The sequence below is a fragment of the Mustela lutreola genome, chromosome 9, assembly GCF_030435805.1.
Source record: "Mustela lutreola isolate mMusLut2 chromosome 9, mMusLut2.pri, whole genome shotgun sequence".
NCBI classification, from domain to species: Eukaryota; Metazoa; Chordata; class Mammalia; order Carnivora; family Mustelidae; genus Mustela; species Mustela lutreola.
This window is the reverse complement of record NC_081298.1, coordinates 16183176-16206186: the sequence shown is the minus strand read 5'-3', so window position 1 is coordinate 16206186 and position 23011 is coordinate 16183176. Positions and strand designations below refer to the sequence as shown.

At 44.0% G+C, this 23011-nt stretch overlaps 1 protein-coding gene across 3 annotated transcripts in view; it reads left to right on the top strand.

Annotated features, from left to right (window-relative positions):
- Positions 1-22175, top strand: part of IFT52 (intraflagellar transport 52) — a 38699-nt gene extending 16524 nt beyond the window's left edge. For all 3 annotated transcript variants that reach the window (XM_059133103.1, XM_059133104.1, XM_059133106.1), the window contains 8 exons: positions 509-635; positions 4710-4796; positions 6176-6244; positions 10835-10989; positions 15982-16069; positions 17338-17446; positions 19889-20034; positions 21899-22175. In XM_059133103.1, coding sequence (XP_058989086.1) covers positions 509-635; positions 4710-4796; positions 6176-6244; positions 10835-10989; positions 15982-16069; positions 17338-17446; positions 19889-20034; positions 21899-21946 — 829 coding nt within the window. In that variant the 3' untranslated portion in view covers positions 21947-22175. The remainder of the gene's footprint in view (positions 1-508; positions 636-4709; positions 4797-6175; positions 6245-10834; positions 10990-15981; positions 16070-17337; positions 17447-19888; positions 20035-21898) is intronic.
- The last annotated feature ends 836 nt before the right edge of the window (positions 22176-23011 follow it).

Here is a 23011-nt window from a genome sequence, read left to right as displayed (position 1 = left end):
CCTGTTTTCTTTTCTTTTCTTTTTTTTTAATTTTTTAAAAACTTTTATTTATTTACTTGACACAGAGAGAGAGAGAGATCACAAGCAGGCAGAGAGACAGACAGAGAGAGAGGGGAAGCAGGCTCCCTGCTGAGCAAAGAGCCCGATGCCACGCTCAATTCCAGGACCCCGAGATCATGACCTGAGACGAAGGCAGAGGCTTAACCCGCTGAGCCACCCAGGCGCCCCTGTTTTCTTTATCCTGTCAATCCCTCACACATTTATTGTCTCTGTATAAAAAGTGTTAAGAAACTGCCTGCCTTGGTCATTTCTTTGGGTCTCAATTTTGTTATTGGGCCTCTGTGTGTATGTAATAAAACGTCGGGTTTTTACTCCTGACTATCCCCCCCCCCCCAATAAAACCTTTGTGTTTGATCTTAAATTGTTCAAGAGGCACTGAAATCATCTTCAAAATTTTTTAATTCTTTTTTTTTTTTTTTAATTTGAGTGTTTCTTTAATTTCTTTCAGGGCTCTCACCTTTGTCTACCCTTTTGGTGCCACACTGAGTGTCATGAAACCCGCAGTGGCTGTTCTGTCCACAGGCTCCGTCTGTTTCCCACTTAACAGACCCATTCTGGCGTTCTATCACTCGAAGGTACAGCCTTTCTTAGATGTGGGTGGATATGTTATTTTTATTATTGAAATAATAAAAACTGCTACTTCCAGAGGAGTTTCATGTGTTTTCTCACCGACCTTTACACCAGCCCTATGGGTAGTATTTCAGTTAACTCACTTCATTTATGGGGAAACAGCAGATGGTCCAGTAATCAATGGAGTCGAGACCTAAACCTTGTTCTTACCATTCTAAATCCAAAGCTATTGCACGGTAGCATGAGGCTACCTGTATGAGAACTGTCTATGACTACAGGCTCTCACTCTCAGCGGAGAGTCCGTCCAGGGAAAGGGTGAGTTAACGCACAATGCCAAAATCCACACAGTTGTGCTGTTATTTTAGTTTGTCTCAGGGCAACGTATCAGAAGACTAGTTGCTCAGTTCTCATCCTGGAAACCCCACAGAATGTGGCAGTAGATGATGCCAGAGGACATAGTGCCTCTCAGCGTGACCCCACTTTTCCACTGCCCAGTACAGGACTTGAGCTCATGACCCTGAGATTAAGACCTAAATCAAGAGTCGGGCACTCAACTGAGTGAGCCACCCAGGGGCCCCATCCATTCGTTGCCTTTCATGTTTTGCTGAATTCACCTTTATGCAACTACTGAGACTTAGAATTCACCAGCTGACCTCCCAGTTTTTCTCTAATTCCTCACATCTTATTTTTCTTTGTGACATTTAGGTATTACTTTTCTCTCCCATATTTAAAAGGTCTGGCTTCATTTTATTAGGAAGTAAATAAATACCTATGCTGTTTTTGAAAGAATAGATTTGGACAAAATTCCATAGTTATTATGGTAGTTAGTTTCTCCCAAACACCTAGAAATACAGTTTTAAAATTAGAGTGAAGTATTAAATGATTCAAAATGTGGAAATAATCAGTTTATAGAAACTGTCAATTTATAGTCACCAAAGTAATGAGACAACTAGGGGCATCTGGTAGTATAATATTTCGATTACTTATTTATTTATTTAGAGAGGGAGAGGGAGAATCTCAAGCAGGCTCCATGCCCAGCATGGAGGGATATGGCCTGGGGCTCTATCTCACAATGCTGAGATCATGACCTGAACCAAAATCAAGAGTTGGAAACTTAACCGACTGTGCCACCCAGGCACCCCTATGATTTTTTATTTTTTAACTGTGCACAGAGACTTCACCTAGCTTCCTCAGTGGATTTTTATGAAACATCTATTAGGTACAGAGTTCTGTGCTAACTGATGATTCTTCTAGAACTCATGAGATTATCATTTGCTCATTGCCTAGCTATTTAAAAAGGTTTGCTTTTTAAAAGGGAAAGCTATTTAAAGGGTTTGCTTCCTTTTTCCCCTTCCCCTATGTTCTTTTCCTAAGAAGCTTTTATTTTAGTTTTTTAAAAAAGATTTTATGTATTTATTTAGAGAGAGAACATGTGCAGGCTGGGGTAGGGGCACAGGGAGGAAAGAGACTCTCAAGTAGACTCTTTGTTGGGTGGGGGAGCCTGCTACAGGCCCATCCCAGGACCCTGAGATCATGACCTGAACTGAAATTGAGAGTCAGATGGTCAACCATTGAACTGACTGAGCCACCCAGGCATCCCTCCTACCAAGCTTTTAGTCCTGCCTTAGAAACACAATCTTTAAGAGGTTTTTACCTGTCACTTTTAAGCTGGTGAGATAAACCAGTAATGCCTGAGAGGGGCCACTCCCATACTCCTAGAAACCCCAAGCAGGGCCAGGCTAACATGGGATTGGGATGGGGGGTGTGTTCTGCCTCCTCTCCCAGGGCCATTGCCTTCTTGAGCTTGTCAGGATCCTTTCTAGGTCTTTCATTTACAGGATCAACTCATTAAAATTGAAGGAGCAAATCAGTCCTTAAGTAGATAGACTCTTCTTTAATTGGAACAAATCATAGACAAAAGATGGAAAAGGAAACTGAAGACAACAGTAGAATGAATCTCTGTCCAGAGTAAAAAGATTGAAGGAAGATCTATAGTCTGAAATAAATGAGGCAGGGAAAAAAATGAATAGTAAAGAAAAAGTATAGACCAAACTCTGGATAGTAGTGAGAAGGAAAGTCCTTTTCTCATCCTGTATTTACTTACATATGTGGGTTCAAATCGCAGCGGGGTTCGATCAGCACTCCTCCGTTCTTTCTTTGGAATTCCACCAGATTCACTAACTGCTCTCAGTAAATGGTGCGCTTTCAGTGGTTATTTTATAGTAATAGTGTTATTTTTCCTATAAGCCATTTGCTTTTAATGTGGCATAAGTCACATTTTGCAAATCTTGTTTTATTTATGGAATTTGTATATTTTTATCTCTTGACATCTCTGGCTTGAGAGTAGTTCTTTCCTAGTAGTTCTTTCCACTGGGCCTGTTTCTGTATGTGACGTTGCAGAAAAAACTGAATTCATTTTGTAGTTTTACATTGTACTATTTTCCTCATTATAAAAGTAATTTATGCTCATTGTAGAAAAATTGAAAAGTTCAGAGATGGAAGGGGAAAAAAAAGAATTTCTCACTACAGAACTGACATTGTGATCATTTTCTCCCACTTTTTTTTGCAGCTCATGTTTGTATATTTGCCGCATAGGGTAGCTATACAATTTATGGTGTACTTTTTTTTTTTTTTTTTAAATATTTTATTTATTTATTTGACAGAGAGAAATCACAAGTAGATGGAGAGGCAGGCAGAGAGAGAGAGAGGGAAGCAGGCTCCCCGCTGAGCAGAGAGCCCGATGCGGGACTCGATCCCAGGACTCTGAGATCATGACCTGAGCTGAAGGCAGCAGCCCAACCCACTGAGCCACCCAGGCGCCCTATGGTGTACTTTTTTTTAAAATCTCATGTTAAAAAAAGAAAAGCACCTCATGTTATGATAGAAGCCTTCTTCTGGGTTACTGAAAGCGCTTTGTAACATATAGCTTCACGACTGCAGGAGAGCCCCTTATTCTTAACCTACTGTTTCTGTGGCTGAACATTTGAATTTATTTCTGACTTTCTGTGATTATGTCTGCAAAATTGTCCATAGAGTTTTATATGCTTTCTTGAGTACATTGACAGTTTCAGCAATGTGTAAAAGAACTTATTTCATTGAAATCTGACACTGTTTGTAGTCATCTTTTTCATATTTATTAATCTGATAGGCAAAAATACTTTGTTTTGATTTTAACTACAAATTAAATTTTTTCTTATTGAGCAGTTATTTCTTTTGTGAATTTTTTTTTCTTTTTTGAGAGAGAGAGCGAGAGAGAAATGGAGGAGGGGTGGGAAGGAGAGAGAATCTTAAACAGGCTGCACGTCCACCATGGAGCCCGACATAGGACTCAGTCTCTCAACCCTGAGATCATGACCTGAGCTGATATCAAGAGTTGGACACTTGACAGAATGGGAGATATTTGCAAATGACATATAAGAGTTGGGACACTTAACTAACTGAGTCATCCAGGTGCCCTCTTCTGTGAATTTTTCATGCTCGTGGATTACTTTTTTGTTTAGATCTTAAATACTGTCTTTTTTTTTTTTAATTTTAAGATTTTATTTATTTATTTGACAGAGAGAGAGAGATTACAAGTAGGCAGAGAGGCAGGCAGAGAAGGGGGGGGGAGCAGGATCCCCGCTGAGCAGAGAGCCCAAAGTGGGGCTCAATTCCAGGACCCTGAGATCATGACCTGAGTTGAAGGCAGAGGCTTTAACCCACTGAGCCACCCAGGCACCCATTAAATACTGTCTTTTCATACTCATAAACTATCTTTAAATCTTTATAGATTACTTTTGGATTTTTTCCTTTAGGATTATAATCTTCATTTATACGTTAACAGGAAAAATGTTATAAATCTAATTCACATTGCTTTTTGTTAAAGTCAAGTAGAAGGATATAGAGGTGTCTAAAATGAGAAGCAGTTGGGAATATAGTTGCTGTCATAGTTGATATTTCTAGGTCATTAAAATCCTGATGTCAGTTGGCAGTGAGTATAGACAGTTGCTCACATGATTCTGATGGTAAGTTTTTGGGTACTAGGATGCATGTGGTGCATTTTGGGGTCTGAGTATCTAATACTATTTTGTCATTGACAGAACCAAGGTGGGAAGCTGGCAGTGCTTGGCTCCTGTCACATGTTCAATGACCAATATTTGGATAAAGAAGAAAACAGCAAAATCATGGTAGGTTCTTCTCTTTCACCACATTAAGGTATAATGTGTATGATTTTCATGTCATTAAAAAAAATACTGCTAAGGTCATCTATTCATTTAAGACCAGATCTTCAGGGACACCTGGCTGGTCCAGTCAGAAGAGCACATGACTCTCTGGGGCGCCTGGGTGGCTCAGTAGGTTAAAGCCTCTGCCTTCAGCTCAGGTCATGATCCCCGGGGTCCTAGGATCGAGCCCCGCATCGGGCTCTCTGCTCAGCAGGGAGCCTGCTTCTCCCCCCACTCTCTGCCTACTTGTGATCACTCTCTCTGTCAAATAGATAAATAAAATCTTAAAAAAAAAAAAAAAGAAAAAGAAAACATTCATAGTATATTGCGAGAGAGTGTGAGAGACAGAGATGTAAATTTAGAAGGATGTGGTGGATGTTTTTAAGCATGCCATGTTGGGGTGGGAGCCAATCCCGGAGGAGAAGTGAGGAGTATGCTTAACCAGGGCCTCATGTAGGCAGCCCAGGAACTTGATTGGAAGGCCTCCAGGAAGCTATGGAGAGCCCTTGTAGAGTGTCCAGCAGCCTTGGGCATAGTCAGATCTGCGTTTCAGAAAGAGTCCTCTGTCCGGCATGTGGAAGATGAGAGGGAGGAGGCAACCTGGAGCCAGGTAGGAGGTTGGTGGAATCAGCAAGCCAAGAGGGGCTGACAATGACCTGAGTGAAGGCGGCAAAGGTGGGAATGAGGAGAGGGGCTGGCCGGCAGGTGGTGCTGGGAGGGGTTATAATGGGACTGGTCGCGGGCTGATGTGGGGAGGAGGTGAAGGCACTGCATAGTGTGAAGGAAACATGTCCTGTGAAGGATGACACCTGGTGCATGCCGGAGCTGGACACGGGTGGGATTCGATGACTCACTTGCTGGTCCCTCTGAACTTTTTCATGAATGAAACAAATTCCTTCATCCTTTTGCACTGTTACTGTATTGAGAGATTAATTAAGATCTTGCTTCTGCAGAATGCATAAGAAATTCTGGTGTCTCTAGACACATTCCAGGGACATCTAGATGTAGTCTGCTGTTTAAATTCACATTGTCATCGGCACATGTAAACAGGGATTGTTCTGGGGTCGTGAACAAGTTTTAGTACATTTTGTCCTGTTATTAAAAGTGAAAGTGCTCTAAGATAAATGCTCAGTTTTCAATAGGAAAAGTGACATTAGGGTTAGGGAAACTTCAATGTTTTCGTATGATCTCACCAAGAGAAGGGGAGCTACTCTTTTTTGAAACACGGCTGTGTAGTCTCTTTCTTTTTATCATTGTTTTCTTGATTGATTTAATTCTCTAGCCCTGTCTTGATTTTCTCAAATAATTAGGTGTCTAATTCTGTGTTTATTTTTTAAATCCAGGATGTTGTTTTCCAGTGGCTCACGACGGGAGACATCCATTTAAACCAGATTGATGCCGAGGACCCAGAGGTAGGGGCTGTGAATCATTAAAAAACTTTGGAGGCAAAAAGATGGATCCAGCCTCTCAGCACCCCTTCCAACAGTTTCAAAGGAAAGCGCATCTCTTACTTTATCTGTAAGACAGATGGAAAGAAGTGATGGCTTTGGGGGGTGATGAAGGCCATGTTATAAAAATAATAAATTAAGAAAATATAGAATTGGGGCGCCTCAGTGGCTCAGTGGGTTAAACCGTCTGCCTTCGGCTTGGGTCATGATCCCAGGATTCTGGGATCGAGCCCCGCATCGGGCTCTCTGCTCAGCGGGGAGCCTGCTTCCCTCTCTCTCTCTCTGTCTGCCTCTCTGCCTACTTGTGATCTCTCTCTCTGTCAAATAAATAAATAAAATCTTTTAAAAAAAGAAAAGAAAAGAAAATATAGAATTAATTGGGATGGGTATCTCTCTCTGTGTGTATGCTCCCTGGCCAGACTTTCAAAATCATTATCTGTAGAGAAACACTTCTGTCAGAAATATGAAGGGTATAAAAATAATTCTTTGTGAATAAAAGATCATCAGAATTTAAGTTTTAAACTATAATTTTGATGTCTTTAGGAACAACAAAGGCATTAGGTTCCTATTTATCAGATGATGGAGAGTGAGACCAGTGTGGGAATAGGGTCAGTAACCTGCCTTCCCGGTCCTGCTCCACTCTGGCTCTTGGACCTTAAGTGGCCTGTTTCTAGCTCCTTTTTATCCAGGTTTCCTCATCTGTGAAGCGGGAATACCAGTACCTGTGCTCTCTCTCTGTCTCACAGGATGATTGTGAGGCCTCAGTTAATAGATGTTGACTGACTTACTAAATAAAAAGGTGTAGGAAGCGATACAGCTGTCAGACTCTTTACAACTCTTGGATTTATTATATGCAGGCACCATGTATCCTATATCTTCCCACAGATCATCTTATGAAATCTTTCCAACAGCCTTGGGAAGGTCATGGTCTTATTCTCATTTTAGAGATGAAGAAATGGAAATTCTCCAAAATTGCAGTAAGCCCAAACAGCGAATGGCTGCAGAGTTGCGACCCAAACCCAGCTCTCCTGATTCAGAGTCTGCTTGTTCTGTAATTGCTTCTCTCTCCCTTTCCTGCCTCCCTCCCTCTCTCCTTTCTTCCTTCCTCCCTTTTTCTTTCTTTCCTCCCTTTCTTTTTCTTTCTCCTTCCCTCCCTCCTTCCCTCCCTCCCTCCTTTCTTGCCTTTTAAAGATTTATTCATTCATTTTAGAGAGAGAGGGTGCACAGGCAGGAGGGGGCAGAGGGGGAGAGAGAGTCCCAAGCAGACTCCCTGCTGAGGGCAGAGCCCCATGAGAGTCTCACGACCACAACCCGAGCCAAAATCGAGAGACACTCAACTGACTGAGCCACCCAGGCACCCTGCTTCTCTGTTTCTTAAACTCTGAAGTGTCAGGAAAGTGATTTCCTGGCTGTGGGTGGGTAGCAGGGAGGGGGCGAGATGTTCAAAGTGGTGGCCTACTGCCTCCTACTTCCCTCAGCAGAGGATGTGGTCTCCCACGGACTGACTTGGGTTAGGAAACAGGAGAGCCTCGTGTCTAAAATATTCCCTCATATGGAAACTTGAAATATAAGGCTATTTTGCTTAAATTTCTCCTGAAAAGTGATGTAAGCCTCCCAAGTAAAAGAACTGGAGGACAGTCAGGAATTCACTTTTCAGATCTCACAGGACCCGACTCTTGAGGGATGGCGACTTGGTCAGCTGCTGATTCTAGTCAGTGTCGGGGGGCCGGGAAAGTAGCACTGAGATGCCACCTCTGCTCCTGGTCTGTGCGGCTGCCTTGCTCTTTCTTACTCAGTGTCTGTCATTCCTGTTTTCTAGCTGAGGAAGTGGAAGTAATTAAGTTCTTCAAGGTCCCCGCCAAAATTGATAGCTGCCTTGCCACTACTAATGTCCATTTCAGGCTGATTCTGGAGCCCGTGCCTTTTCTACCGCTCTCTTCACTGTGCACCACTTGTGACACCGGACTGGTTCGGAGGGGAGTGTCAGTAGAGTGCCAGAGGAAGATGGTGTCACCGAGGCCTTTCTCTAAAGTCATGTGGTTTCGTGTATTTCCTGCACAGGAGACCTAGCGCAAATGTCCTTTGTGTTGTAAGGCTTTGGAAAGGAAAATGCTGGACCCAGTAGCTCTGCAAAGAAAGAAATTCTGAAAGTCCAAACTTCCTAGGATTTCAGATCAAATCTTTTTTTTTTTTTTTAAGATTTTATTTATTTGTCAGAGAGAGAGAGGGAGAGAGAGCAAGCACAGGCAGACAGAATGGCAGGCAGAGACAGAGGGAGAAGCAGGCTCCCTGCTGAGCAAGGAGCCCGATATGGGACTCGATCCCAGGACGCTGGGATCATGACCTGAGCCGAAGGCAACTGTTTAACCAACTGAGCCACCCAGGCGTCCCTTCAGATCAAATCTTATGTTGGAATGGGTTTCAGACCCAAACAACAGTTCAGATTCAAATGATACTTAATAAAATGGTAGCTCAATAAAGAGCTGCGAGGATTTCCATGACAAGTTTTGACCTCCAGATCTGCCAGGAAATCATGAAGACCAGTGGTCTTGGGAGTCCTCTTACGTTTCTGTCTGGACATTGAAGGCCTTGATGGTTTCCTGAGGCAGAATTGTGTAGCAGGTCTCTGTGCTGAGATTAGAACCAGCCTCAGGACCTTTGGGACTGCTGGGCCCTTACCCATCTTCCTGCTCCGTGGGGGTGCATGTCCTGACATGGTCAGCGCCTCTGTTAATTGTTTTCACCTTCAATGCCCATCCTGTTAGCAGGGCGAAGCCTCTAACACAGACACATATTGCAGGGAAAAGCAGTTATGTATTTATATTCCTCTCCTGTTTTTTATCTAAAAAAAAAGTTTGAAGATTAGGGGAGTTTTTTGACTTGGAATATAGAAAAAAGTGAGCCTGTGTGTCTAGGCTTATTTCTGTAATGCTCAGGTATGTCTCCTCCCATGCTGGCGCTGGAAAACACATCGTTGCAGGGGCCTTAGAAGGCAGTTACAGATAAACTTTTTATTGCCAGCATGCATTTTTAAAAAAAGATTTTATTTATTTATTTGACAGAGAGAGAGATCACAAGTAGGCAGAGAGGCAGGCAGAGAGAGAGAGAGGGAAGCAGGCTCCCTGCTGAGCAGAGAGCCCGATGCGGGGCTCGATCCCAGAATCCTGGGATCATGACCTGAGCCGAAGGCAGAGGCTTTAACCCACTGAGCCACGCAGGCACCCCGCCAGCATGCATTTTTTAAAAGTTAAATACACTTTTTTTTTTTTTTTTTTTTTTTTAAGATTTTATTTATTTATTTGACAGAGAGAAATCACAAGTAGATGGAGAGGCAGGCAGAGAGAGAGAGAGAGGGAAGCAGGCTCTCTGCTGAGCAGAGAGCCCGATGCGGGACTCGATCCCAGGACTCTGAGATCATGACCTGAGCTGAAGGCAGCGGCTTAACCCACTGAGCCACCCAGGCGCCCAAAAGTTAAATACACTTTTTGAGTAAGTAATGGATTCACAGTTTGGAGTTCAAAAGCATACCCAATGAACAGTTTCCCTCCTGTCTTTGCCCAACCGCTTTGTTCCTCTCCCCAGTGACAGTAGTCTTAGCGGTTTCTAATATGTTCTTCCAGAGATATTTTATGCATATATAAGTAAATACGTGTATGCATGTATCTCCTTCTTCCTTGTTTTACACAAATGACACTATATACACTGTATTCCCCACCACCTAGTTTTTAAAATTAACAATATGTCTTAAGAGATGTTTCTTTATTTATACATAAAGAGCTTTCTTTTGATTTTTGTTTTGTTTTTTTAAGGACTGTATTTTCCCTTGTTTGATAATAGTATATTAACTAGTCTCCTATTGGTGGATGTTTAGGTTTCCCTGGTCTTATACTGCTACCAGCACACAGCATGTGGCATCATAAGGGCTTTCAGCAGTGCTGGAAGCATGTCCTTGGCTAGATAAGAAGGACTGGGATCCAGTGTCCGAGTGCAAGGGTCATCTGTGCTGGGGTCACAGGCGGGTAACACATATAACAGCAGAAGGAAGGCGAGTGTGTGGCCTAGATGCTGGTGGGAAGACAGCAGCTCTAGTGGGAGCTCGTGAACTGTCTTTTATGATTGCTTCTGTTTTCTCACTGAAATAGAAAATAAGATCAACAACCAAAATTAAGAAAGGGAAAATTGTTTGAGATAGCTGAAGTGACCAAAGGAAGGTATTGCTTAGGACAATGGGAAGTTAATGAACTAAAGAAATACAGCTAATTGCTGACCACTCAAGATCGGTGATCACGAAATTAAAAGGAGGCCAGTCAGCATGCTTGTTTCTCCAGCTGTGTTCTGTAACACATGAGGAATTACAGAGTGGGATTTAGTCAGCATTGGGGTTTAACCAAGTGACTTTTGTTCCTCTTTCCACATGAAGTGTCTTACTTAAGGTTTAGTTGTTAGGGACCAGGAACGGTGAAATCTCTTGATAAGAGAGTAGAAATACTGCAGATTTAGACAGATAAAATTCTAACTCCCACCGTGCTGTGTGAACCCTCTTGTGGCTTTCAGATTTCCGACTACATGATGCTGCCGGACACAGCCACCCTGTCAGAGCGGCTTCGAGTGTGTCTCCAGGAGGGCGATGAGAACCCAAGAGACTTTACTACCCTCTTCGACCTGTCCATTTACCAGCTGGATACCACCTCCCTCCCCAAGGTCATCAAGTCAGTACCTGTAGCTCTTGGAGCTGCCCTGCGCTCCATTCCTAGTGTTTGGTTTGAAAACATGAGCCTGGGGACAGGAGTTAGGGTCATGGCCTATGTGGTATGCACAGCATGTTCTCAGATCTTTGATGAGGCCAGCAAAGACAGCTGGGAAAATTGAGGTGGGGGCCGATGGAGAGGAAACTGCCAGCAGTCGTCAGTCGCCTGTTGTGTTCCAGGCTCTCTCTCAGGCATTTAGCGTGACCAACGTGTTCTGGTTTGCCTGGGACTTTTCTGGCTTCAGCATGGAGAGTCCCATGCCCCTCAGTAAACTGGGTTGGGTAGACGAGGCACCCTGCAGGCTCCCCACGCTGGTACCTCACGTCATCCTTCATTTTCCTCTGAATCAGCCGGTTTTCCAGCTGAAGAAACCAGTTTAGAGAGAGTCAGGTATTCTCCCAAGGTGGGAGCCTGAGTGCGTTGCAGACCTGGGCTTTCCTCTGTTTGATTGTCTGCTCATCATTGACCATTCCTGATAACCGGGACAGAGACATGGACTGGGGCCACTATTCTTCAGCATCTTTGGCCTGATAATGGGGTCTACACCTGAATAAACCAAAGGCTGAGTGTCTGACTTCCTACTGCTGCTTTTATGCTCAAGTTCCACAAATACTGACTGAGCTCCTCCTGTGCCAGGCCCTGTGTCCAAAGTTAATGGTTTTACGGAGGAGACGGACAGAGGCTGTGAGGCGAGGTTATTGTATTAATGCCAAATGTGGAATATTAACCTAGAGGCCATGGGCATAATGAAGAGAGAGATTTTGACTCTGTCTAGGGTGAGCAGGGAAGGCTTTACGAACAAGGGGCCCTTTAGCTAGGCATTGATTATTTCGACATTTTTGGGGGGCTTTGTGTCTGCTTGTCAGGATGCTAGGAGCTCCACTGTCAGGGTGAAGAGGCTTCAGGAGCTGGCGGGGATGTTCAGAGGCAGTTGGGCAATGATGTAGCTTCTTTGGGCAAAGCCCACATACTCATAGGTGTGTGTGTATCCAAGTAAGGAAGGTTATTCCTGATTGCCCTTTGAACTGCGTGTACCCTTGACTTTGAACAAGGCCAGCTGAATAGTTGAAAACTTGGTCCCCTGAAGTCCCCTGCAACAGTCTGTCCTGTGTTCTCCAGCCAGAACTTGCAGAGCCCAGCCTGAGCATTACCGAAATAAGAAGCCAAGGCAACAGCCTGAGGCTCAGGGCAGAGGCCAGATTTGTGAATGGGATGCTAGTAAAGACCTCTAGAAGAGGGTCATGATTGAATCTTTGTTTCCTGAAACCAGATGAAAGGATGCCTTGCAGCAATTTGTACAATTGATCGGAAAACAGGAAAAGTAGAAATGAAGAAACCGACTAGGGAGACTGCTAACAGCAGATGGGAAGTTTGAGAGGTTTGAGATGGGACTGGTGGGAGCAGTCAGTGTGGTTTCAAGAGGTGTTTGGTAAGAAAGAATCAGGAGCCACGGGCCAGGCATGGAAGGCTGCGATGGCGAGATCAGGAACAGGGGTTTCTCCCTTGGGGGTCTGGGCGCCTGGCGGTGCTGCTGATTGGTGCTCAGGATGTGGGGAGAGGAGACAGAAATGGGTTCTGCTCTGCCTCCATCTGTTGTGACTGAGAGGTTGCCCTGTGAAGAGTGTAGGCTGAGCCAACAGTATAGATGATGAACCACTAGTGTAGATGATAAAGTGATTAGAGAAGTGGGGGGAGGGGCTGGGACCTTCAGGGACAGCACTGGAGTGGGGGATTGGGCTAGACACAGGGTTTCACAGCTGCCCTGGCATTTGAGGCCGAAGAGGAGGGCCTTTAACAAGCTGGGGAAATGGGTGCCTGGGTGGCTAAGTGGGTTAAGCCACTGCCTTTGGCTCAGGTCATGATCTCAGGGTCCTGGGATCGAGTCCCGCATTGGGCTCTCTGCCCAGCAGGGAGCCTGCTTCCTCCTCTCTCTCTCTGCCTGCCTCTCTGCCTACTTGTGATCTCTGTCTGTCAAATAAATAAATAAAATCTTTAAAAAAAAACAAAAAACAAGCTGGGGAAAAGCTGCCGGAGGGACAGGGGAGTATGGGAGGCAGCAGAGTCCCTGGAAGCCAAGTGAGGCAAAAGGACAGGGAAGCGGGGTGGTCTGGAGATGGACCTGCGGCTCCTTCTCTGCAGTTTGCACTTTTCTCAGAATAACAAAAGGCACCTCTGCTGCCCCACCAGCCAGTTAGAGTCCACCCAGCTTCTGCCTTTAGTGTCTGCTTCTCTTCTGATGTGGCTTAGATCAGGCCTTTGTGATCGCTTCAGCGCTGAATGTGGGACGTATTGGAGCTGTCTGTTAATTTAGTGTTAGCAGAGTCAAGTAGAGTAGATATTTTGGAGCTCGTGGAATTGTATTTATCGTTCATACCATAGCAAAGGACAGTAGTTACAGGCTGGTTTCTATTTGGTGTTCCTAAGTATTTGTAGTGCTAGTAATGTCTTTTGAACACAGTGTCTTCTTCTTCTCCTTCTTTTTTTAAAGATTTTATTTGGCAAAGAGAGAGACTGTGAGAGTGGGAACACAAGCAGGGGGGAGTGGGCAAGGGGCAAGCTTCCTACCAGGACCCAGGGATCATGACTGAGCCGAGGGCAGATGCTTAACGACTGAGCCACACAGGCGCCCCAATGCAGTAAAATTTTCTGAGTAAAAATTCGATTAGTCTTTAAATATTTATATTGTCTGTAGAATGTTGCTCTGAAGTGACTTCATTTGTCCATCCGGTATTTATTGATGCCTGTGGGGGTGATGTAAAGACAGAGTGTGTGGCGAGTCCCTACCTTCTGAGTTCCTGGGCTGATGGGTTGGGGACTAAGACCAGGGTGATAAAAACACAGTGCCAGAGGTCAGTCCAGAATGTTCTGGAAATAGCTTTCTGAATTAGGTTTTCTTGGTTTTAAGATGAGTTTCTCATCAGGTATGTGCTTGCTATTGGCTAATAGGCAAAAGGAAGATTTGGGGAGGTGGTGAGCTGAGCAAGAGAAGGTCGAGGCAATGGGATTGGTTCCATTATTCACACGGGGCTTCCCTGTAGCTGGCTCTGTCAGGGGGTGGAAAGCGGAAAATTGTGGCTGGAATGGCAGAGGTCAGGGTTTGACAGCAGGATTTTTTGTGTGCCAGTGCTGGGACTTTTAGCTTAGATGTTGCCATTAACGGCGTTCTGCCTTCAGTTTAGACTGAGTCCTGGGGCCTCTGGTTGGCAGGGATTGGCCAGCTATGAGTTCTAATCTTGCCCTTGTCCCTTCTTAACCATGTGACCTTGGAAAGCTATTTCATCTTGATACATCTGCTTCCTCTTCTATAGAGGATTATACCCACTGTTCAGGGTTGTTTTGAGCAGTAAGTGAAATAAGTTAAAGTGCCTGGCACAGGATCTGGTACAATGTGTGGCATGCAGTAGGTACTCAGGGAAAGTTGTTTCTGTTCGCTCCAGAGGGATCTGCTGCATTGCCAGGAAAGCTTCTCCCCAGGCACCTGGGAATAGTGGGGGAAGTCATGGTAATAAGCTCAGCTCAATACCTTTCTGCAGTCACAGACCTCTTTCCTTTCTGAAGTCACCCATCTGTAGAAGCAGGCATAAACTTTGTCTACACCCTTTGGCATTTGCTTGTTCAGTTTAATTTTAAAAGGTCACAAATGGGGGCACCTGAGTGGCTCAGTGTGTTAAGCCTCTGCCTTCGGCTCAGGTCCTGATCCTAGGGTCCCGGGATTGAGCCCCACACTGGGCTCTCTGCTCAGCGGGAAGCCTGCTTCCCCCACCCTCTCTCTGCTCCTTGTGATCTCTCTCTCTGTCAGATAAATAAATAAATAATTTTTTAAAAAAAGGTCACAAATATGTGTATAGTTTAAATTAGGTGAGTATATTTTAATTTGCCTCATTCCCAGAGGAGTTCAGCCAGCTTACAAAATTAGGTACAGTACAAAAAGATAAAGAACGTTTGAGAGAATGGAGGCAGAGCAGAAGCCACAGTCAAAAAGAAAGACCTTACGCAGGGGTAAGGTCAGTACTTGACTCTGAACTCCTCACTAGCACTCTACCCCTGCTGTGGCCATGCTGGGTGCCCTGCAGTCCTGTGAAAACCCCTCACACCCTTACTCCTGCTCTCCTTGCTCTTGCCTCTGCCTGGGATACTTGTGAAAGTAAGTGTATGACTTCCTCCTCCCCTTCACTCAGGGCTTCTCTGACAGGCTGTACCCCATGCCTCCTCCCTAACTCTAACCCTTTCTCCTGGTTTTTCTTCTCAATACCTATTAATACCTGGCACCTTGGGTTGTGTTTATTGTGTGCCTGTCCTCATGGAGCATGTAAGTTCACAAGGGCTGCCTTGGTCTCTTGTTTTCACCGTTGCTGTTCTCCTGGGTATAAAACTGTCTGGTGCATGGTACATGTCCAGTAAATACTTGCTGAGTGAATGGGCACTCAGGGGCGCCAGGAGCACTATAGGGGCGCCTGGCTGGCTCAGTCGGAAGAGCATGCAGACTCTTGATCTCAGGGTTGTGAGTTTCAGCCCCATGCTGGGTGTCAAGAGGACGAAAAATAAATAAATTGATTAAAAAGAAAGATGTGTATGCTGTACAGATCTGTTCAGTTGCCAGAAACAGACTTTAGATTTGATTCTCATCCCTTGGTTGTAAGAACAAGGAAACAGTGAATTACAAGACTGACATTATCCACTGGGTAAAGATAAAAAACCCCATTTAGGTGAAGCCTGATACGAAACTTGAAAGAACTTTCCCTTTCAGTTCTCGACATAGTTAATACCATACGACATAGTAGAGAAGATTCACAAAAGGATCCTTACATTACCTATAAATAATGCATTCTGTGTGTTTTTCTACAAAAGCATTGAGACCCCTGATTTGATGGAGAAGGGCACAGTGTGGTCAGTTAGATGCGTTTTGCACAAAGTCTCATGTTGATCCCTACTTTTGTCTTCTTATTCCCACAGGGCCCATGAACAGCTAAATGTGAAACATGAACCTCTCCAGCTCATCCAGCCTCAGTTTGAGACACCCCTGCCGGCCCTTCAGCCAGCGGTGAGTAGGTGTGCTTGGGGGATCCTGCTCCAGAGCCCCGCTCTTTGCCCTTACCTTGCCAACTGGGCCATCATGTGGGTCCTTCCGCCAAGCATGTACATACGTATACTGTATGTGTGTGGCAGTTCTCACAAAGTCACGTTTCTCTGGCTCTGAACATGCAGAGGCCAAACCATTAGTATTCCATAAGGCCTTCCGTTGGCTGTAGCTCCCAACTGAGAAATCAAGGGTGTGGACTTCTGTGGCTGTTAAGCGTTTCCCATCTTGTATCGTTGGAGGGCATATATGAGAGGAGGAATCCTGGGTGAAAAGGAGGAAATGCTTTGTGCTGCAGTTTTCCAGGCAGCAGGTACTCAGGCTCATGGCAGAGATTCACAGCCCCCCGGGGAGGTGGGGCATGTGTGCATAGGTTACTTTCAACATTCCTGTCCAGCAAAACTCTCCCCACCTTTATTTTTTATTTTATTTATTTTTTTTAAAGATTTTTTAAATTTACTTGACAGAGATTATAAGTAGGCAGAGAGGCAGGCAGAGAGGGAGGGGGAAAGCAGGCTCCCCGATGAGCGGAGAGCCCAACGCGGGGCTCGATCTCAGGACTCTGGGATCATGACCTGAGCTGAAGGCAGAAGCTCTAACCCACCGAGCCACCCAGGCGCCCTCTCCCCACCTTTAAAATCGTCCTATCCCACCACATTCTGGAACGTTATGAGCCACTCGGCTTCATTTTGGTAGCTTCAAATTGGCCGTGGTGAGAGAATTTACATCGTAGAAAATGACAAAGCACAGAGCAGGCCTACGTTCTGTTGTCTTGAAAGCTGATAATGAAACATTTTTCAGCATACCTCTGGCTCATACCTGCGAATTCTGGCTCTAAGTTTAGCACTTTCGACATGAATCTACATCTGCTTCCCCAATTTCTGTCCCTAATGATCTCATGGTTAAATGAGAAACATGTTGTACAGTCAAATGTTCAACACAAATAGCCCTAAGCTTTCATCCTTGCACTACTTAATGAGCACTAGTATGTCAGTTTGATTGGTTTAGGGTTTAGCTGTGTTTTGGTTTAGTGCTGGCTCTGTTTGGTTGTGTGCATTGGGCTAGTTGTCTCACTTGATGTGGTCTGATGGGTTAGGGCAGGAAGAGATGATGGGCATTTGGGTGGTTCATCCCAGAGAAGAGCTGAGTTGGCCTCTCATTTCCCTTCCATCTTATCACTGCCAGGTATGGCTTTGCATATGTTGTTTCATGAAAGACCTTATTCCTTTTAGGTTTTCCCTCCCAGTTTCAGGGAATTACCACCTCCTCCGCTGGAGCTATTTGACTTAGATGAGACGTTCTCTTCTGAGAAGGCCCGCCTTGCTCAGATTACAAATAAGTGTAAGTTTGGCCAAATTTTGTTTGTTTTCTTTAATAAGTTTTACTTAATCGAGAACTTCTGAGATTTGCCATGAGAGAAAGCTAGATTTTGTTCAGGGAGAACAAAACACGAAAGACAGCATAAAATGAGTTTCCATTTGTTTCACATAACTGATTGTTTCTCTGGGCCAGTTAGTTCAGTAAGTTAGAGCATGGTGCAAAGCAGAAGCCAAGGTCTCAGCTTTTTTTTAAACATTTTATTTATTTATTTATTTGACAGAGAGAGAGATCACAAGCAGGCAGAGAGGCAGGCAGAGAGAGGAGGAAGCAGGCTCCCCACTGAGCAGAGAACCTGATGTGGGGCTCGATCCCAGGACCCTGAGACCATGACCTGAGCCGAAGGCAGCCGCTTAACCCACTGAGCCCCCCAGGCGCCCCCAAGGTCTCAGCTTTAATCCCTGTAGGTCCTTAGTTCTTAGGACCTGTTGAGTAACCAGAGGATGGATTCTGACCCTGGCTGTCACTTAGCAAATCTAGGTCACTGGTCATAGGAGCAGTTAAGTAAGAAACCTCAGTCAGGGCCAAAAGAAGTACAGAGACTTGGAATTGGAAGGGATCCTGGAGGGAGTTGTGTGTGCTCGCCTTGACACGTGGATGAGGATCTGAAGCTCCAGGCCACACGGCTGCATGGTGAGTGGTTCTTCTGACCCTGGGCCCACTTCTCCTCCTGAGATGCCCTGTTTCCAGCAGAGCAAATGGGGCTGCACTCACGAGCTCAGAGGCATAAAACTGACCATCCATTTTGAGGCAGTGACCCCACTTCTGGGAATCTAATCACAGGTGATAAGGGAAGGTACACAGATGACTGCTGTTATTTATTTTTGAGATTGGGAATAAAAATTATTTAAACAATTGGACTTGGTGCTCAATAGCAGGAGAATGGTAGTGAATTGTGTCACATTCATTTGATGGGACAACATGTCCTTATAAAAAAGGTTTCTAAAGTTCAGGGAGTGACACTGATAGATCTTAAGTGAGAACCATAGGTGAAGAAAGACAAGATAGAAACTTTCATGTTCAGTAGGATCCTAACTGTGTCAACAACATCTCTGTGTGCCCGAAGACCAGGAAGGAGTGTGCAAAAATGAAAATACTTCAATGTAAAGCACCTTCACTGCATCTCTCTTCCGTGTCAGGCATTGTGGTAGGTGCTGAGCAATTAAAAATTAGCAAGACATAGTGATTGGTCCAGAAGGAATAAGAGACCTGTGAAGGGTCAGATGCTTTGATTCAGCATTTCTGTTCCTAGCAGTTTATCCTATAGAAATACTTATAGAAATGTGAAACAAAAAATATAGCTATAGAGATACTAATTGTAGCATTCAAAAAATTGGCAATCGTCTAATGGCCCATCAGTGTTCTAATGGCCTATTAGTAGGCCCACTGAAATGCAGTGGAATATTCTACATAGATCTGTTAAAAGATATAGAGCATAAGCTTTGACATGAGAGGTCTGTGATACCTCATTAAATGATGAAAGTAACTTACAAATTATTATTGTTTGATCCCCATTGTTTACACATAAGTAAATATGTAGGTGCACATGGGAATAATTACCTTAGGTGGTATTGGTGGGGATAGAGTTATAGCAAGAGAATTTTGCAGCTGTATGGTTTGAATATTTTATTTTATTTTGTTTTTTAAAGATTTGATTTATTTATTTGACAGACAGAGATCACAAGTAGGCAGAGAGAGAAGCAGGCTCCCTGCCGAGCAGAGACTTGATGCGGGGCTCCATCCCAGGACCCTGGGATTATGACCTAAGCCGAAGGCAGAGGCTTTAACCCACTGAGCCATCCAGGCGCCCCTGGTTTGAATATTTTAATAAAAACTTACATTTATGTCATAACTTTAAAAAAATGCACATCAGAAGGGGAAACAAAGAAAGGAATTACACTGCAGTGTAAGAAGGGCTGTAATGGTTATCCATCCTTAGTATCAGGCTGTTGGGGATAGCTGCACAGAGAGATATGTTATGGGTGGAATTATGAGTGATTTTTTTCTTCTTTAATTTCCTTTTCTATAATATTGCTGTAATAAATGCTGTTTAAAATACCCATATGCCTTTCTCATAATGGTCCTTGCTGCATTCAGAGAATGGTAATTTGATTTCCTACTAGTTCTTCCTGTTCTTTGTAATGTAGGAATGTTGGCTCTGGGAGTAGGAAAGCCAGAACTAGTCCAGCTTTATTCTAATTACTTTTGTCCTAATTTATAAAAGCAGCATATCAGAGATCTCTTCAGTTTGTTATTGTTTAAGTCCTGCAGTCATATTACCTTAGGAAGAGGTGAGTGATCTTGAGAGGTATAGGAACCTGATGGGGGGATGCCTAAACCACAGTAAGTCTGTATTGGGGAAGGACAGGACATGAAGGTTCATCTAACTGCCCCAACTATGCCTAGGTACTGAAGAAGACCTGGAATTCTATGTCAGAAAGTGTGGTGACATTCTTGGAGTAACCAGTAAACTACCAAAGGACCAGCAAGATGCCAAACACATCCTTGAGCACATCTTCTTCCAAGTGGTGGAGTTCAAGAAATTGAACCAGGTAGAGCCTAGAAAGCCCACTGAAGTGGGAGCCTTTCGATTGCGGGTACCTTCCCTAAATTGGACTTCTCATGTTTTATGCCATTCATTCATTCTGCAAGGATTTATTAAGTATCTACTAGGTAAACAAAACAGACAACAATCCCTGCACTTACGGAACTTCTTTTCTAGTTGGAGGAGCTAGACAGTAGACTAAACATAGTATGCTACAAGATGATGGTGTAAAAAAGGTAAAGCAGGGATCAAGTGTGCTGATGTGGCAGTATTAAATAGGGAGGGTGTTTAAGGGTAGATCTCACTACAAAGGTGACATTGGAGCGAAGACCTGAAGGTGTTGAGGGATTTCACCATGCAGGTAGCTGGAAGACAAGTGTCCCAGACAGAGGGAAGACCTATGCAAAGTCCCTGAGCCTGGGCTTTGCTTGACATGTTTGAGGAATAGCAGCGATGCCAGTGTGGTTAGAGAGACCAGAACAAAGGCTAGAGAAGCCAGCCATGAGGTTAGCACCTTATGTCAGAAATTATCTTTCTCTGGACTGAGGACAAAGAACTTCAAAGTTATGCCTGGTCTTCATTTTGTCTATCCCTTGATGAGATTTCTAAAATTAAATGTTCAACCACTGCTGGTAAATTGGCATTTATATACTACTGATGGGAGAGTAAATTTTTCCCACTTTTCTTGAGATCTTTCTTATAATATTCTTTGGAAGCCCCCAAAATATATCTTTGACACAATAATTCTAATCCTCAGAATTTGCCATAGTAATATAATCCTGAATGTGTACAGATTTACCAACCAGGATGCTCAATATAGCATTGTTTTAATAGAAGAAGACTCTTCATCAGAAGGGAACTGGTTAAGTTCCTAGGATACATTCATAAGATTAAAAATGTTTGGAAGAAAAAAAAGTTGAGAATGTTTAAGGACTTGGAAGACATTCAGGATATAGTAAATGGAGTTGCAGGGGGGAAGGGCTATAAAACAGTATAAAGAAGAAAAGTCCATTATATATATATATTATATATATATATAATATATATATATGTATATGTATGTATGTATGTATGTATATGTATATGCCATTCATCCTACATACATATGTAAATGGTTAGGATTTTAGATGCTGATTGGAAAGATTAGATCCTCTGCTGGCAGGAGCTGGCTCTGCTGATACTCATGGTAGATGTTGGGGCTGTTGTAGTGAACAAGAAGAATGTGGCCTTTGCTCTTTCTGAGCCATGAGCTGTGGGGGAGACAGGAATACTATATGGGCAGTTACAGTGCTCTGAGAATAATGCCATGAAGGGAACCCAGACGGGAGTTGGTATAACTGCTGGAGCACTGTAATGTGGGTTGGGGCAGGGCAGACAGAGGCCCACAAGGCCAGGGTAAGAAGTCTGGTGTGGTCTTTGCATTGGTGCCTTCAACTCTATTTGCTCCCTACCCATTGTGGATGGTGGGCAGTAGTCAGAAGCCTTGTCTTTTTTTTTTTAAGATTTATTTAATTCTTTATTTCACAGACAGAGATCACAAGTAGGCAGAGAGGCAGGCAGAGAGAGAGAGAGAGAGAGAGAGAGGAGGAAGCAGGTTCCCCGCTGCACAGAGAGCCCGATGTGGGGCTCGATCCCAGGACCCTGGGATCATGACCTGAGCCAAAGGCGGAGGCTTTAACCCACTGAGCCACCCAGGTGCCCCAGAAGCCTTGTCTTGATAGTGAAAACTTGATCCTTCAGCTGGATTCAGCTTCCAAGTCAGAGATTACCTATGTGTCCCAATTAATGATTCAGAATCTTAAAGTGGGAAACACCGGAGTTCCCATTTCATACTGAAATACTAAAATTCTGTGTCTTACTCCCTCATCCAGGAACATGACATTGATACAAGTGAACCAGCATTCCAGAACAATTTCTGAGGATCATGCCTCTTGAAGCATCTTCTGCCTCCTGATTTTCTTTGTAAACTATTTTTGAATTCTTCTTCAACTCTTTATCAAAATTGTCTATATACTCTTTACCCAGTGAGTTGTAGGTCTGCATCTCCTGTGGTGCCCCGATAGGTATTTCTAACAAGATCGTTATGTAAGATACATTCCATTTTTAAAATTAAATCTGACTGAATCTTTACTTTTATAATTTTTGAAACAGTCTTTCATTGAAGTCTTTTCTTTGGCCTCTAGTTCTGAATTTGAGTCTCCTTTATCTGAGTCATAAATGTCAAGTTTATGAATATTGTTCAGCTTTTGGACTAGCTCAGAAGCATAAAAACAAACTTAACCCACAAGGTCTGTTTGCCCCATGTGCCTAATGAAAAAGATAAAATAGTAGATCGATACCTTCTTTACTGGATCACTCACCCCTTCAGCTCCCAGCTGTCCACAGGACACAACCATTTGGAGACTGTCATCTCTACCCACACTTTGTCACCCTCCTCTGAACTCCTGAAGCACTGATTTCTGTCATCATTTGGGTTGTAATACGATCATCTGTCCCAAGGACAATGGGAGACTGTACCTGCTTGAATGGTACAGCTGATGAGGTAATGCAGTGTACTGGTTATACTGGGAACCAACTTTAGGGAACCCTGAAAGCCAGACGGAAGATTGCAGTACTGCCCCTTTGTAAGGGATGTGATGCAATTGAACAGCTTAACTAGTGAGTTCTATAAAGATGGGAACTGTGGAAGGAAGGCCATTTATGGACAGTGTGATATAGGCCCAAGAGGAGGTAATGGGGATGTGACCTGTTGCTGTTGTAGGAAAGGTGCCATTAAAAAAAAATTTTTTTTGAAGATTTTATTTATTTATTTGACAGACAGAGATCACGAGTAGGCAGAGGCAGGCTCCCTACTGAGCAGAGAGCCTGATGCAGGGCTCTATCCCAGGACCCTGGGATCATGACCTGAGCCAAAGGCAGAGGCTTCAACCCACTGAGCCACCCAGGTGCCACTCCCCCCCCATTTTTTAAAATTAGGTGTCCCA